Source organism: Pantherophis guttatus, chromosome 4, assembly GCF_059756535.1.
Source record: "Pantherophis guttatus breed Tessera chromosome 4, ASM5975653v1, whole genome shotgun sequence".
Classification (NCBI taxonomy): Eukaryota; Metazoa; Chordata; class Lepidosauria; order Squamata; family Colubridae; genus Pantherophis; species Pantherophis guttatus.
The window spans coordinates 43,295,807-43,313,852 of NC_142066.1; the positions used below are offsets into that span (position 1 = coordinate 43,295,807).

An 18,046-nucleotide genomic window follows, 5' to 3' on the forward strand; every position below is an offset into this window, starting at 1 on the left:
CTTTGAAACAGGGTCACAAGTAGCTTTTGGAGGTAACTATAACTTTGGTTGCTAAGTGATCAGTTGTAAATTGAGGACTAGCTGTAATTCATAAAGTTTTAATAATAATAATAATAATATAGATATGAACAACCTAGTGTTTTCCAGATGTTTTAATTAATAATTCCCATATTTCCTAATTGCTAGCTATGCAGATTGAGATTTATGAGAATGCTGTATCAAAATATCTTATGGCAATCAGGTCTGACAATCTATGCTAGTTTACAATATTTTGGATTGTAGAAGATTAAACTATGAAATTCTTGATTCAGCATACCTTTAAAGCCCTACATGGCTCAGGACCAGGTTATCTTCGAGACCGCCTTCTACCACATAGTTCCCAGTGACTGGTAAGATCCCACAGAGTTGGTCTCCTCCGGGTCCCGTCAGCTAAACAACGCCGGCTGGTGGGGGAGGGCCTTCTCTTTGGCTGCCTAAGCTCTCTGGAACCAGTTACCTCCTGAGGTCCGGACCACCCCCACCCTATTGGCCTTCCGAAAAGCAGTGAAGACCTGACTTTTCCGGCAGGCCTGGGGCCGTTGATCTCACTGTTGCGATTTTGTGAAATCCGGCCATTAATGGTGTGAATGGGTTTTAATGTTTTAATTTTTAAATATTTTTATAATGGTTTTTTAAATGCATTGTAAGCCGCCCTGAGTCTTCGGAGAAAGGCGGCATATAAATTGAACTAATAAATAAATAATAAATAAATAAATACTGATATAGCCACTGCTATTCATGACAGAGTCCTACAAATGTAGCTTATGACTTCCTTCTATTTTTAGGCAGCATGCCCTTTCAGGCTAAGAATGCCTAGACTTTGAAGTTAGTGGCTTTTGACCCAACTAATTTTGAAAACTCAATCTGATGCAGTACCTGATAGAATTTTAATATTGGAGGGCTCTTCATTTACAACTATTTTAGTCCTTGCAATAGGATCATGCTTCAGTTCAGGCAGCACACCAAGACATGGTTTGTACAAATTAAGATTCACTGTCTGGATCATTAGCTTGATTCTCCAAATACATAGAAATCTTGCATTTTTTTAAAAGGTACTTGCCTTTTGTCATATTCACCCTACTTTGCATTTCTATTTTTTTTTCAGTGCAAAGATTTGTGTAGCCTGTTTGTTAGTCGATCCAGGGAACTTCCCAATCAATAATTAGCACAAATTAAAATATTGTCCCAAACTGTGTTTTAACATAACACATGAACTTTGCTTTTGATCAGTTCTTTTGAGGTCATCATGATAATTTGTATTTGATACACTGCGTGCATTTGTAACTAGTAATTTGCCCATCCAGTTTCCTCAAAGATATTGAACAAACCACTGCCCATACAATAGTCTTTTGCAAGTCCTCGTTTCTCTGGCTTGCCTCAGCAGGTGGAAGCACCTAATTAACTGTGGCTGGTTATGAAAAGCTGAGTAGGGTTGAAACAGATTTGTACTTGGGAGTGGGACCACCAGGAGATGTCAGAATTGGGAGCTAGACACAGCATTCTGTAAGAACACAAGGGGAAGTTTTGATTCTGTGCTAAAAAAAAGCCACAGGGCTATATTTGTGAAATTACCATTACCTTTTCTCTAGGGCTGGTAAATCTTAGCAGTTTTAATACCCATTCATCTATGTCCCTTTGACAAAAGAAAAAAATATTTTAATAAGTCACCAAAGGTGGTATCTGAAAAATACATTGCTTAGTTAGTATAAATTCCTAAGTATGGAGTTGCTGGATAAATAGAGGGTCAGTTAGGAATTTTAATACACTTAACATTAAAAGTGAAACTTCGCTGAATTTAAAGTATAGAAAGTGGAACTGTGGTTCCTGCAAAAAAGAGGTAAATAACCTGAGGAGGTGCTAAAATTAAAACTGAATCAAATTTAATCTTAGCTATCATTATCTGCTTCTGGGCATGGCCCTCCTCTTTCCCTACATAATTCACACTTTTCCCTCATATATAACAACCATTTAAAATTGAAACAAACCACATCTAATATCCTACTTCTTCCCATATTTTTGCAGCATCCATTGTTTCCAATGAAAATGAGAATATTTGGTAAAGCACAGTTTTTAAGCAGTGTCACTCTAAATATAAGTCAGCAGAAGGGTTTTTGTTTAGTAAATCATTCTTCCATATAGAATGGATATATAAGAATGTAACATTAATTAGGCAGATATTGTTGTAAGACAGATTTCTTTTTATTGCATCTTGAACTACTGTTATGCCTGTTGCATACTGTAATGCTAAAACTATTGCTGTTTTATAATAAAAGTCCCACTGGATTCCACTGAAAATGCTAAGCGGTTTACAGAGTCAGCATATTGCCCCAACAATCTGGGTCCTGATTTTACCCACCTCGGAAGGATAGAAGGCTGAGGATCCCCTAAAGTCTGCTGAAGATGATATCTAACCTGGTAATGAAATGTTTGGAAACCAGCCCACAAGCTCAAAGAATGAACTTTTACCCAATTCCTAAACCCAAGCTTTAGACATTTGCCACTATTGCAATAATTTTTGTCTTTATGAATGTAAGTCTTTTAATGTCTGCCTTATATAATGGGTACATCATCCTTGTCTTACCTGGCTTGTTCTATGTGTTGAACTTAAATTTCCAAATTGTAATTCCCAACCAGTATGGTGATTTGGTCAACTATCATTCTGGCTGGGGGTTATAAGAAATAAAATCTGAAATATCTACATGATTGCCCATTTGGTGATTTAAAATGGAAATATTTTTTTAAAGAAAAGAAAAATAACACAACCACAAAAAAAGCCCATGTGGAAGATTAGTGTCCATGTTATCAGTGGTATGCTGAAGCAGGAAACAAGTTATTTTTACTGTTATCTAGGGAAAAGAATCTTGCTAGATAGTGCAGATGCTGAGATAGTGAGAAGAGAAAATCTTGGGAACTGTTGCTATGACAACAGGTTGAAGTGCTAGGCTCACAAGGCCTGCAGGTTGTGGGAAGTGTTTAGTTGAATCAAGATAGTAGGGGAGCCTTCTATAAACAGAAATGGCCAAAGCAAAATGTACTTGATCTTCAATTTCTTACAGACATTACATAGAAACTACATACTGAATTTCTGAACTTCAACTCCCTGCTGCTTGGCCAACAGTGTCAGTGGTGGTGAGTGGTTTGCTAGGATATTGTGGGTTCAGCAACATTTAGAGAGCTTCAGGATTCTCTAGTCTGTTGTGATTTCTGAGAGCTACATGGCTGTTTGGTTTAAATGGACCTTTGAATTTAAACCTGTAGGTTTTCAGCAATGCAGATAATAATTAAGAGAACTTCAAAAAGTGTGGAAGTTATCTCCAAAACTGAGAATGTCCTCAGCAATTATGACATTTGTGGATACTTTTTTTATTACATTTACAGCTGCACAAGAATTCAAAAGCAGCTTAAATAAAGGATCCTAAATAGCTTTCGTATAATCATTGTTAGGCTTATTTGATTGCTGCATCCTGCTCCTTCATGATAGTCACCTAAAATGGTAGAATCTGGTGAATTCCTGGAAGCCCATAAGCAAAGTTTTATTTACTATCTGAAAATAAATTCAGTGGTGAAAGAAGGGAGAATCATCATGTCTGTTTTTTGAAGAAAAAGTAAAAACATTGCTTTGTCACCAACACTTTAGTTGGCTGTGCTTGGGACAGAGAACAGATATAGGGAAGGATATGAGTTATTTTTATGAAGTTATTTTCAGTGTAGAGGTAGCTGTCCAGATTGTGTTGCACTCTAGTTTCCATCAGTCTCAGCCGGTTATTATCACGTGTATAGTTAACTAGATTTTATCCAGTCTGTTTTAGAATGCTTTGCTTCAGTCTTGTTAACTGGTATATATTATTACAGATATATTTATTTTCTAAACATTCAATTCTGGTCATTTCAATAATCTTGTTAATTTCTTGCTCCCTGCAAAATGGTCATTCTCTAACCAGTCAAATCAAAATATTTTTTATTTTAATTTGTGAGAGTCAAATCTTATTTTTGCTGTAGTCTTCTGCAGAAAATAGCATTGATTTGAGGGGCACAGTAAATAATTCACTTAATTTATATGATTTATATGGCCACCCATCTCACATAGGTGACTCTCAGTAGTGTACAAAGATTGAAAGCACAAAAAGCATTACCTAAACACACTGACACAACTCACTGCACTGGGCAGAAATCACATCAACACCTGCTGTTGACAAGCTTTGCTAAGCAAAACTCCATATTTAGAGCAGGCAAGAATCTACATCTTCCCTTGAGGAAAAGCAGCAGGCAGAAGCATCTGTCATATTCTCCTTCTCATGAGTTCCTAATCATCCTAAATTTTAGCATTCGTAGGTAGGTTGCTTGGTCTCTTAAATAGTTAATAGAAAGTAAATCTTTCTATTCTATTCTATTCTACATGGGGCTCCCCTTGAAGAGCACCCGGAGGCTCCAACTGGTCCAGAATGCGGCCGCGCAGATAATTATGGGTGCGACACAGTGCACCCAAGTAACACCTCTCCTGCGCGAGCTGCACTGGCTCCCAGTGGTCTTCCGGGTGCGATTCAAGGTGTTGGTTACCACCTTTAAAGCGCTCCATGGCTTAGGACCTGGGTATGTTCAAGATCGCCTTCTGCCACCGGTAGCCTCCCACCGGCCAATACGCTCTCACAGAGAGGGACTCCTCAGGGTGCCATCGGCCAAACAATGCCGACTGGCGACACCCAGGGGGAGAGCCTTCTCTGTGGGGGCACCTGTCCTCTGGAATGACCTGCCCCTGGAGGTTTGTATGATCCCCGACCTTCGTACGTTTCGCCGTGCCCTTAAGACCCTTTTGTTCCAACAGGCCGGACTGGCTTAGAATATGAATTTTAAATTGGGTTGTTTGTCAATTTTAACTTTGTGGGCCAAATTTTATATATTCGTTTTAAACTGTTTTTAAATTTTGTGAGTTTATGTGTGTTTTAACATGGCTGTACACTGCTCTGAGTCCTTCGGGAGAAGGGCGGTATAGAAGTTTAATAAACTAACTAACTAAATCGTGACTTGATGTGATTTTGGAATTATCAAATCTCTGGCCCAGACATTGCTCTGGATGGATGTTGAATGAGCATATGGGATGAGGAGGTATAAGCCAGTTCAATTCCACCACCATGTTGTATTTGCCACTAAAGCCCTATATAGCTGGAACATGAGCATCTTTGCCATGGTACTGTATATATTGAAGTACCACTATAGGTTTTTTTCTTATTTTGTAACAATTTTGATGTGCCTTTGAGAAAACTGATCAGAGGATGCTAATAAAGACCCAATAAATAAATAAAAATAAATTTTGAGTAGCATGTGCCATGAGAAAGGTAGCTTGTCAGCTTGTTTTATTTTTTCCTCACTTCTCTGAGACATCCAGGCTACCCTTGGCCAAAAAGCCACTTCATCACTTTGAGAGCAAGTGGTTCTTGTTAATATAACAGTTCTTTCACATGGAAGAAAGCCTGACATTCAGTGTGTTGTGCCATTGTTACAACTGTTTGTTTCTTGCTTCCCACTCTTACTTTTAAAAAGTAACAGGAATCATCATCTATTTCTAGGATATAAGGGGAATCTCTCCTCACCTCTATTAAAGTTGGTCAAAAGTTGTCTCTGAAAAGCGAGGGAGAGGAAACTTTGTGCGAATAAGTTCCTCCTGGAACTTAAGAACCAAATGTCAACATACCTGTCTCCCATATACAGGTAGTCCTCAACATACAACTACAACTGAGCCCAACATTTGTTGCTAAACAGGACAGTTGTTAAATAAGTTTTGCCCCAGTTTACGACCTTTTTGCCGCAGTTATTAAGTGAATCACTGCAGTGGTTAGTAACCTTGTTAAGTGAATCTGGCTTCCCCATTGACTTTGCTTGTCAGAAGGTCACAAAAGGAAATCACATGACCCCAGGACACTGCAACTGTCAAAAATATGAGTCAGTTCTCAAGTTTCTGAATTTTGATGGTGTGTGACCATGGGGATGCTGCAACAGTCATGAGAAAAATGATCATAAGTCATTTTTTTCGGTGCCCTTGTAACTTCAAACCATCACTAACTGAAGTGTTGTGAATTGAGTGCCACCTGTGAAGTCAATACTAAGTGAGCAAGGGAGGACAGCCTAACCTTATAGATCCAACTGGAGAAGGAATAGTCAGTAGATCAATCCTAGTTCTTCAGGTCAACACTGCAGTCTTCTCTTTTGCATCACTGTAGATTTCATTCAGTAGCAGGAGTGAGCAACTTTTTCATGGATAGGAGCTGCGCTTAATATTGCATATGGTGATGGTAGAGAAGATTTTCTGCCTTCTTTAACTGTACAGCAGGTGTCTAATGCCCTGTATATGACCTTCAGATAGCAAGTCTAGAGTCATGTATGAGTGGACAACTATAAATATTGAATTTATACATGAATTATAGAAATCAGGGCCATGCTTCACAATGTAAATGGAATCATGGTCAAGATAAACTGATTATTTTAAGTGTACTTTTTAATTGAATTAACAGTAAATGACTGGTACAGTTGACACCTCGTACTTAATTATTTTCTGTTTAAAATTATAATTAGTGACAAGTTTTGAGGGGCAAATGCAAAGCTCTTCTGCAAGCTACTGCTGGCTGTGAGAATTCGGTTTGCCATTTCTGACCTACACTGAGCTTTTTCTCGAATGTTTGCTTTCTTTCAGATCCACGTTTCTTTTAATCAGGAAGATTATGGCAGTACCTTTTCTAACTAACAAATTTTATTAAAAGGTGTAAATGTTTACGAGCTACAGCTCACTTCATTAGATACTTCAGATAAAGTAAATTATAGCTGGGCAAAATGTTATGTCTTAATAAATCAGAAAAGGTGCTACCAGACTCATGGGTTTTTTGTTTTGGCTACTGTAGACTAAGACAACTCTTCTCCTACGTTTTCTCTGCTTTTGTGTCAGGTCTGCTAAATTATGAACCAATGTAAAGAATGCTGTTGTAATTCAGTAAAGTAGTGTTTAGAAACAGAATAAGTAAAAAAAGCATAAGTACTGTGTAAGGGTTTAAATAACAAAAAAGAAATAATTGTTCACAGGAAGAAAACACTTCCTTTTCCTTAATTCAGCCATTTATCAGGTGTTAAATAGCTTTCCTGCATGGGAGGCAATATATTCTTCATGCAGTATTGGGGACCTTTATCAAAAATACCTCATTTCAGCTCATTTTTTAATGTTAAGACTTTGTGGTGGTACAAAATGCCAATATAACTTGCTTTTTAAATACACTTACACTGAAGAGAAGCTAAAAGTACAGCATAGCTGCAGTGGTGCAGTGGTTAGAATTCAGTACTGCATACTACTACTGCTGATTGCAGGGCTGCCTGCAATTTAGCAGTTCGAATCTCACCAGGCTTAAGGTTGACTCAGCCTTCCATCCTTCCGAGGTGGGTAAAATCAGGACCCAGATTGTTGGGGGCAATATGCTGACTCTGTAAACCACTTAGAGAAGGCTGTAAAAGCATTGTGAAACAGTATATAAGTCTTAAGTGCTATTGCTATATACATAATTAAAAAGCAAAACAAATTTAACAGCCAGGGAGATGGTTTGAACTGAAGTTAACACAGCGGGATCATGGGAAGTCTAGAGTTGCCTCTGTTAACAGTGTATTTTTCACTTCATCAGATACTTCAGATAAAGTAAACTATAGCTGGGCAAAATGTTATGTCTTTTAATAAATCAGAAAAGGTGCTACCAGACTCATGGGTTTGTTTGTTTTTTTGGCTACTGTAGACACTCCTTGCCCATTGCTATAGATTTCCTCTAGTAGCAAGAATGGCTGACTTTTAGATAGATAAAGAGATAGAGATATATAGAGATATATAGATATAGCTTGGAGCTGCACTTAAAACTACTGGAAGTCTTAGTAGAATGGATTTTGGGGATTGTTCAAGCAGGGAACTTCATTTTTGCTTTTGCTTTTTGTTTTTAAATAACATATTTCAAGCCTAAACCAGGGATTTTCAAACTTTTAAGGCTGTGTATCCTTCTTCTTAAAAACAAATTCAAGGGGCAAACTCAGGCAGTAGAATATTAAATGATATATTTCAGTGAATTTTTAATTTTGCCCTTAGTCTTTCGCAAAACCTCATCTGGCCAAGATTACAGTTGTGTTTTTCTGAATCAAAAAATGTTACTATTTTTTTCTGCCACACATGAAATAAATGGAAGCAGATATTTGTTAATGAATATTGGGCTTGAACTAACCATGATGTTTGTAAAAATATTTTAAAAATACTTTGCTAAAAGCTATAAAAGAGAAGAACTCATTTTTCTTAAAACAATATCCTTGTCATATATAAGTGATTTGTAGCTAAGAAATGTTGGCTCTTGATAAGAAAATTGGGATGCAGAAGGCATAGAATGGAATATCCTGAACAGAAATATTGTAGACAGTAATGTTTTATTACCAATTCCATTTGTTGTTTTCTAGATTTCTAGAAATCTAGAAATTTGTTGTTTTCTAGATTTCAGAGCCATTAATGCAATGAGTTAATGAAGTTTCTCTTGCATTTCCAGGATCATTTCTTCCCTCTGAATGTTCCTCTTTATATAATTTTCTTACAGGTTCATAGCCAAAAATGTCATGCGTTTACAACGCCTGGGTATCACCCATGTCCTCAATGCTGCGGAAGGCAAGTCTTTCATGCATGTGAACACAAATGCTGAATTTTATGAAGGAACTAATATCATCTACCATGGCATCAAGGCCAATGACACCCAGGAGTTCAACCTCAGCCATTACTTTGAAGAAGCTGCTGATTTCATTGATAAGGCATTAGCACAGAAAGATGGTAAGACATCTATGTCCAAGTGGCTTTCTGTATTGCATGGCCAAATTGTTATGTTAAGTTCACTTTCTTAAGTCTTGGTCTGGTTCACACATGGTTCAAATTGTTGCATGAATTATCCAGTTATCATTTTGTAATAAACTGAGACTTTGCATGATCAGTGTACTCACGCATTGTTTCTTAGTATTTAGAGCAGGGGTGTCAAACTCAAGGCTCAGGGGCTGGATCTGGCCTGTGGGGTGTTTATATCTGGCCCACGGGGCTGCCCTGGAAATAGTGAAGGACTGGCCCGTGGTGTCTCTGCCAGCAAAAATGTAGGTTGCGAGGACCACACATGGTCCTCCCGAGCTCTGTTTTCACTGGCAGAGGATTGGAGGAGGCCAACAGGTCCCAGTTGAAAATGGAGTTCAGGAGCCTGTTTTCGCTGGCAGAGTGCTTGGGCCACTACAGGCGCCCCCTCAACACAAGTGATGTCATGCTGGCCATGCCCTCTGGCCATTCTCCTGCCCCCCTGAGGTCAAACACAACCCTGATGCGGCCCTCAATGAAATTGAATTTGACATCCGTGATTTAGAGTATTGCCAGAATTAATATTTCCAACTCATTAAGAGACTGCATGGCAGCAAGATGGAAAGTAGGGGATATGGAGAGAAGAAAATGGCTGCATTGATAATTAAATGTTTCCTGCCTTTGCTCTGCTTCTCAACTGGCAGGAAAAAACTTCAGGAGCTATCATTTAAGAATTGACTTGAAGCCTTTATGTAGGTGTATGTATACAGATAGTCCTCAATTTATGATCACAATTGAGCCCAAAATTTCCATTACTAAGAAGTTGTTGAGTGAATTTTGCCCCATTTTACGATCTTTCTGTCCACAATTGTTAAGTAAAACTGGCTTCCCATTGAGTTTGCTTCTCTAAGGGATTTGCTTTACATAAATCTGGGACACTGGAACCACGATAAATATATGCCAATTGCCAGGCATCTGAATTTTGATCATGTGGCCAAGGAGATGCTGCAATGATTGTAAATTGGAAAATGGTCATAAGTCACTTTTTTCAGTGCCATAACTTTGAACAGTCACTAAATCAATGGTTATAAGTCAAGGACTATCAGTATTCTATCAGTATCTCCTTCTTATACCATATAATTCTTAGAACTATCCTATATTTTTCAGTTTGACTCCAGATTCCTTAGTTGATTCTCTTGCCATCCATTACAAAGGCATTTTTAATTGTAAATGTTTGCTGTAGGTGGCCTGGAGGGATGGAAACATGGAAGATGGACAGATCTCTTAATGTAGAGGTCAACAACCTTTTTGAATCAGGGACACATTTGGAATTTTAGCAACATTGAAGAACAAAATGGCTCCTATTGGAGACATGCCTGTTCATTAAATGGCTACCCCAAGTGGAATGGGCAACAATAAAACAGCCTTTGCCAAAAGTCAGAGTAAGGCCTTGGGGGTGCACTAAAAGAAACGTTTGGGGTATAATGGCCTCTGTGGACACAACATTGCCAACCACTGCTAAATGTTTTCTTGCCCTGGATTGACTGATCTTTTGCAATCTTTTGGGAGCTACGGAAAAGGGTGGGAGAAGCTATTGAAATGTTAGAGTTTAAGAGACAAGAAGTGTGGGAGATGTAAATGAGAAATGTGTAAATTATATCCAGTTATTGCTGTAGGAGAAGAATCATTTGTCTGCTTGCTGATAGCTTGCAGTTGGCTGCAGTTTTATGCTGTTATATAGGGGCGACAAAAAGAAAGAAAATGCTGTAAATGTCAAGTTTTCCATTTCTCCTTAGCTTCTGATGTCTTTTTCTCCATCTGAAGAAACTGCTGTGGATTATTCCATAGTAGAATTTTGGACCTAGAAAACAAAGATGAGAAAGATGAATGGTAGTCTTGGGCATGGTTTGCACCTATTGGGCTTGAGCTAGATGTATTCCTACTTGTAGAATTGAGCCAAAGTAGCACTGAGATTGGTGGGATCCCATGGCGGAATAACATTTCCATTCTCCATCATTAGGTTGGCTCATTGAAGGCACGGGCATGTAAAAATGTGTATTTTTTAAGTGGCCCAAATTTTACTAATTTCACTCCTAAACTCTTGCTTGAAGATTTCAAAAAAGACCATGAAAACCCACAAGACAGGCAATATTGAATGATAATTTTGGCCATTTATTTAAATCTGAAAAAAATACTGTTGGTCCCGAAAAAGCTATTGGTGGATATTGTAGTTATGTGGGCTTCTCTGAACATTGCATCACACAGATAACACTTGAATAATAGTGCAATACCATCTCACCTGGTGCCACCTGACTCTTACACTCTGATTAGCCAAGGAATTGAATCTGCTGTTTGGTGGATGAGTAAGATCCAGCTCCCTGAGGCAGTTATTGGGCCTACATTGGGTTGATTTTCTTTTGGTAAATCTACTTGCCTATATGGTAGTAGTGTATGGGACCAAAGCATGCATGACTATGTACATATACACATACACACAATCCGTTCACCACTCTCAGTGTGTTGCATATATGCTTACTCATACACACACACACTAATAAATATCTACTTGGCCATTAAAGTGATCTATCTACATGAAAGGGTTTTTGTTTTGGGCAGGGTGGATAAAAATCAATGATTTTTTTTAAAAAAATTAAAAAAATCAGATTTTTTTTATTTAAATCGGATTTTTTTGATTTAAATCAGATTTTTTAAAATTTTTATCGAATTTATTTTAATAAAAAACTTTTGGGGTAAAAATCTATCGTAAGATAGTTTTCTATTTAAGATACATAAATAATTTAGTTTATTCAGCATGAAATGGAGCTTAGTTATGTAGCATGAGGCTGTATATTGTGCAACACTGGGACTATCGGTGAGTCAACAGTAGGTCAAAGGAGTAGCAGAGATGACAATTGCTCTTTAAAAATTATGATTTAAATTGAGTTGATTTAAATCAAGCCTTTTTACTAGTGATTTAAATCATGATTTAAATTGTGATTTAAATCAACTCGATTTAAATCAAATCCACCCTGGTTTTGGGCTTTTGTTTTGAACCTGAGAGCCAGAAGAGAAAAAAGAGAAGGCTTATAGAAATGAAAGGAATTGGCTGACTGTGCCAGGTTTATGTCTCTAATATTTGCTGTGGGGTAGCTGAAAGGAGCAAAATGGCATTTTTCCATTTTCTATTTTGGCAGAGTTAGGAGAGAACAGAGGTGTTTTTTTTTTTTACAAGAAGCGAAAGTACCAAAGGGAACTGACTCAGAAAATTGCAAGGGCCTGTCCCTGATCAGTTTAGATGGAAAGAAGGGAATTTGGTATCTAGAAATGCATCCTTGCATGAAATGGAAGTCCTTTCCATGCACCTTCGGGAATTTGTAGTGCTTTAATCTGAGAATTAAAGCTAAAACAAGAGATGGCAACTAAATGGGATTTCTGAAATGTTGGGTGGTCAAATAATGTCCAGTAATCTGGAAAGACAAACGAAATTGCTATGTGTTCAAAACAGACACAAAAGGGGTTTCATTATAGGAAATGGTAAAGGTGGGGGGGGGGGAAGGGAATTCTTTTCTGTCCCAAAATGTGTTTATTTCTGGTTCATGTGTTGTACACTTATTACTTCTTTCTCTTACCTCTGAGAATGTTTCATGTTTATTTTCTTTCTGACACCTACCCTCCCACCTTCCTTCTCCTTTTTTATATTTCAATTTGTTAAAAAGAAAATCCAGGTGGACTATCTGGACAAATAAAAACTGCCCTTTCTTACAGTATTGGAACACATTTCATATTTGGCCCACAATTCCCATCATCCTCAACTACCAGGCTGTTGGCCATGATGGATGAATATGTTGGCAATTAGGATTCAGCACAGGTGGAAGATAGTACACTGGTCTAGACTTTTACATTTTTCTCAAAAGGAAAAACAAGTTTAGGTTAGTGCGATAGTGGTGGTGTTTTCTGTGTCAGTGAGATATGGGTTTTGCTTTCTGGTTCTCCCCCAGTAAAGCCTAAAACAATCAAAGAAAAGAACAATACATAAATATTAAGAACTACACTAAGAATGTGTATATCCATATTGGCTATTACAACCATATATATATAGGTCGGGGAAGGTTGTTGAAAACAGGGGAAAGTCTATTTGTGTTCCTGTAGAAATACCACTTTAAAATGGAGTGATAGCAGGCAAGAGAGAATAGTACATTCCTCTTTGATACTGCTTCTCCTCTTAAAATCCTTAAAAGTATTTGCTTCCCCCCTCCCACTCCAGCCTTCCCACTAACCCACATCCACACATCTTTACCCTAAAGTTTCTATTGTATGCCTAGCCCTATTACGAAGCCCAGTTATCTTTGGCATAACATTGTGCTCCCACTTAGCTCTCTGTTCTTTTTTTGCCAACTAGGTAGAGTGTTTGTCCACTGCCGTGAAGGCTACAGCCGCTCACCCACCCTCGTCATCGCTTACCTCATGCTTCGGCAGAACATGGATGTCAAAAGCGCCGTCAGTGCCGTCCGGCAGAAACGGGAGATTGGCCCCAATGATGGCTTCTTGAAGCAGCTCTGCCAGCTGAATGAGAAGCTGGTGATGGAGGGCAAGCTGAAGAAAGCATAGCCACTGCTTAGCCTGTGGCCTCTCTGCACTTCTTGCCAAACACTGTTAATTGCTTTGGGTTGAGGGCACTGGCTGCCAGGCTGCACAAGTGAGGCAGGAGAAAGCTCAAGTTGCTTTCACAAAGACTGGGTGGGGTGGTTTCGAGTAGTACCAGAAAACTACTGCAGGATTGTGGCACCCTTGGTGTGGACCCCCACCTTGTCCAGCCAGGCACCAGCTCACATATCTTTATTTTGGAATTTGTTGAATATAGTTTATGTCTGTGTAAGAGAGAGGAAGAAAGTTGAAGGGCTTGGTTTCAAAACATTTTGTATCATGACTATAACTGTCTTAAATTTCACAGGATATGATTTTGCTATTGTCCTCATTCGCTTAGCCAGCCATTCCTTCCTTCATCCCCCCCCCCCCTTGTAGATTTAATAGAGGGTTTTTTTCTTCACATGTTTGGAGGTAAGGGCTGTCCTTTACATGGATGGCAACCCGGGTCAAAGGTGTGGGATTAGGTTCTAGTCCATTTGATTTATTTGCAGGGAGCATCAGGGTTCTTTCGATTTCCCCAGAAAGTTTATATAGATAACCCACATTCTAAAACTATAGACCTCAGGTACTAGGGCAGTGCTAGGTTAATTTCTCCAGCGCTGAATCCTGGAGAGTCCTAGAGCAGGTAGCTCTATTTTGCTGAGCCAGATTTTGCCATTCAGTTCCAATCGTATTCCACAATTTTAAGAATGGTAAAATTTAAAAATAAAACAAATGATTTAGGTCATCTAGTCTGCACATAAACATGCAGGTGCACATGCATACATGCAGATTCAGTGCCAGGAATGTGCAGTGGCGGCTCTTTCGGATAGCTGGCCTTCCAGACTACTTAATACCTTCCGCAAAGGAAATCCCACTTTCTTCTGAGAGAAGTTAATTCACCATCCAACAGTTAGCCACTAGAAAGGTTTGTTGTAATGTTTTGCTGCAATCTTCTTCCTTGGCCTTGATACCTCTTGCTTTAATTCCTGCCTTTTAGAGCAGCGTTCTGTCAGCTTTGGCAACTTTAATGTGTGTAGACTTCAATTCCCAGAATTCCCCATTTGTCCACATGTATCAAAATTGCCAAAGTTGAGAGATATTGTTCTAGAGCAAGAGCTGCTTTCTCTGCATCATATCTTTCAGCATTTAAAGAGAGCTATATGGTTTCCTCTTAGTGCTGATGCTAGGTATTTCCATTATCCGGAACAAGATCTAGAATAGGTCATAAGCAATAAATTGACTAGCCAGGATAAGTGTCAAGAATGTCTGCAAAGAGGCACCCTGGCTGTCAAATGTATGTGTGGGAGTGTTTGTATACACATGCATGCACACCACCAGCACATTTGTCTTTTGCTTATGCTAGTTGTTAAAGTAAGGCCCCTTGGGTTATCACAAGGTAGGAAAGTAAATGTTTAGTTAAAAAAAGAAGAAGCACAATTTCTTGTCATCAAATTATCCTTCTGTTTAGCTGTGTTTGACTTGAATGCCGATATAAAACATGCATTACACAATACTGAGACATGCACATATACATAGGCACGTATACAAGCAATGAAAAAGCCATCTAAGAACAAGCAGTTCATATAGTAATATTTTGTATATATTGTTGACATAGGCGGGTGTACAGCTTCTGTGTTAGAAGCATATTCTCTCTCTCTCCCCCCCCCACCCCCCCCATTTCGTTTAATCTGTCCTTTTGCCCTCTTGGTTGTCTACAAAGTCACCGGGATCATAATCTCTGTTCCAATACAGTCGATATGATTTTGGCTGTGCTAGGCTGCATTGACAATGAAAACAACTGGTTTCCTGCTGAGTTTCAGTAAGGGGTATTAGCAACCTGCTGCCTCTTGGCCGGAGGTCTTTGCCAATAGTAATGATAGTTTTTGAAATGCTGGATTTGGTAAGTGAAACAAATTAGCCTAAATAAACTGATTTGAGTAATTTAATTTACTCTGGCAACACAGATATTCATAGCCTTGTGTGAGAGCTGTGTTGTATAGAATTCTGTGCAGTTACATTTGAAATCTCTCTCACTATCCTCTCCCTCCCCCCCATCTTATTTTCTACAAGATAGCACTAACCTGAAATTTTTCAGAATAAATTTTTCTGACTATGCTTTCCGGAATGGTTTTTTTTTTTAAAAATCACTCTTAAAAGATCATTGTCTAGAGATTATGAAATTGTATTCCAGCAACAGATTGAAATAGGTTGCAATACATTTATTTATTTATTTATTCCGTTAAATGGAATTAAGACCCAGGGAGAGGAGGGTTTCATTGTTTTGAAACGTGAGAGATACATGGGTGTAATTCTGCTCCCTGTTTTACTTCTCATTTCCAGCCCCTTTGCAATGGCCAAATGACAATATCATGGGAACCCAGTTCAGATCCCCAGTCATCCTGGAAGTTCAGTCTCTAGATGATGGTGGGCTGCTTCTCATCTCTCAGCAAAACCAACTTCCCTGTATTACTGTGAACACTAAAAGGGACAGGAAAAGTAACATTGACTGATGTTCCTTGAAGAACAGGTGTTGGGATTGAATTTTTAAAAAGTTTGCCTTTTTCTTCCAAGCATTTTCCCCACAATCATGTGTCAGTACCCATATTTCTTATAGCCATATTGGTGCAGTTGCTGATCAAAGCACAGATTTAGAGCACGGCTCACGGAAAAATATTCTAAAAATGACAAACTCAATAATGTAGACAGATTTTAAAAAAACCTACAGAAATTTTAATTTAGCTGCAAAATCTTTGGGTTTATTGGAAATCAGAGTTTCTGGCACAAATTTCCAGGCACTCTGAGCTCTGGCACAAGAACAGAACCACTGCCAACCCCTTACCTGCTTCCACTGCCTTGTTTCTTGCCATCCTCTCTTGTCTTTGAGGATGCCAAGCCTGCCTCTTCCAGCCCAGAGTTACAGCCTTAAGTTAGTAGTGGAGCATACACTTTGCATGCCAAACGTCTCTGATCCACTTCAACCCTGGTATCTCCTGTTAAAAAGAGGCAATATTAGTGATCAGGAAGAGCCACAGCTTGTTTAGGTGGATAGTATCAGACTGGCTGGATTAGCAGCTTCAGTTGGGCATAGGATTGGCTTCATTGTTCTTAAGGAAACAATAGCTTCACTGTTACTTTAAAAAGTTGCTTCCAAACTTCTCTTCCTCCCCCCCCCCCAATAATTTTTACTAAAGATATTATTGATAAAACTAATGCAAATACATAGTATGGAAATATATTAAAAAAAATAAAAAAATTACAAAGTGCAGAAAAAGGAATCTCCCCCTTCATCTCTGGCAGGTATAATCAACATTGACAACTTTATCTCTTAAAATACATCTGAACATTAATCTCATTCCATTCCTCGTTCCATTCTCTATAAGCCCATCTCTTAAACCTCATTTCTCCATATTAATCCAAAGTCTAGTAAGAGTTACCAGAAATAACAAGTATTACAAACTACATGAGGCTCCAAAAATATCACTCCTTGCCATCTACTTACAAAAATCTTCAGCTATCTAGAATATATCTGGGTAATCTCAAAATGTCTCCTTGTTTGGGAGAGAATTTTCAGCAATCCAGACTCTGCATCCAGCTGCCTTTTGGCCATAATGTTTCCTGCTGTCTGTGGAATGTCGGTTTGCTGTTCCTCACCAGAAACGGGAGGGGGGGGGAGAATGTTTAAAAATTTCTTGACTAAAAACAACAAAACCTGCAACCCTCTGTATCTGCAACTCTCATTATTCTTGTTTGCACAGAGGATAATGGAAGCCACAACCCAGTGGAGGATGCAAAATTGGAGGTGGTTGTATTGCAGTATTCCAAGTAATAACCTGTAATTAAAATTAAAATAATTATGAACAAGGATGTGAGCTCAAACCCTTCCCTCCCCAAGAAATACGATAGGAACAAATTTAATATGGGAGCCCATGGCTTAGATATTCTGTATGTGAGGTTTTGGTGGTAGAAGAGATGGTGTGCTCCTTGTTCTTGAAGCCTGCATTGCTGTGGTTACAAACTGAGATCATAATGATTGTTATATAAGAAAAGGGGTAAAACAGCCAGGAGATACTTAATAACGAAAGGAAATGGAATAACTTGTTTGATGCATATGTATTTTTTTTAAATGTGTTGTGATATTTGTCATTTATTAGAGGGGAGACAATCCACAAATATTCAATAAAACTGACTGTGACATTCTGCCTTGTGTGGAATTTGCTGGCCTGTTCAAGGAAACTTTAGAAGAAAGCATAAATCTTTGCCTTTATTTTGTATTAGAAGAAGGTATTTTAAGTTCTCAAAATAATGCTCTTAGGAAATTACTCCTTAGATTACACTGGGGGAGCCCACATCACACAAAGCCTTTTGTACCTGGAAGAACCCTTGAAATATTTTTCACACCTTGGGGAACCCCTGCACATTCAAGTTCAAATATAGGGAAGAAGTTAACAATGTTACTATATTTTGTTTCATGCACCTCGTTCCCTAAATCCAGCTTCTCCTCCTCACTTCCCACCTCCTCTCTCAAGGACCCCATTGCAAAACTAGAGA

At 38.5% G+C, this 18,046-nt stretch overlaps 1 protein-coding gene across 1 annotated transcript in view; it reads left to right on the forward strand.

Moving 5' to 3' along the window:
- Window positions 1-17,695, forward strand: part of DUSP3 (dual specificity phosphatase 3) — a 24,686-nt gene extending 6,991 nt beyond the window's left edge. Inside the window, exons 2-3 of the mRNA XM_034415423.2 lie at window positions 8,637-8,863; window positions 13,269-17,695. Coding sequence (XP_034271314.1) covers window positions 8,637-8,863; window positions 13,269-13,477 — 436 coding nt within the window. The 3' untranslated portion in view covers window positions 13,478-17,695. The remainder of the gene's footprint in view (window positions 1-8,636; window positions 8,864-13,268) is intronic.
- Window positions 17,696-18,046: the final 351 nt, after the last annotated feature.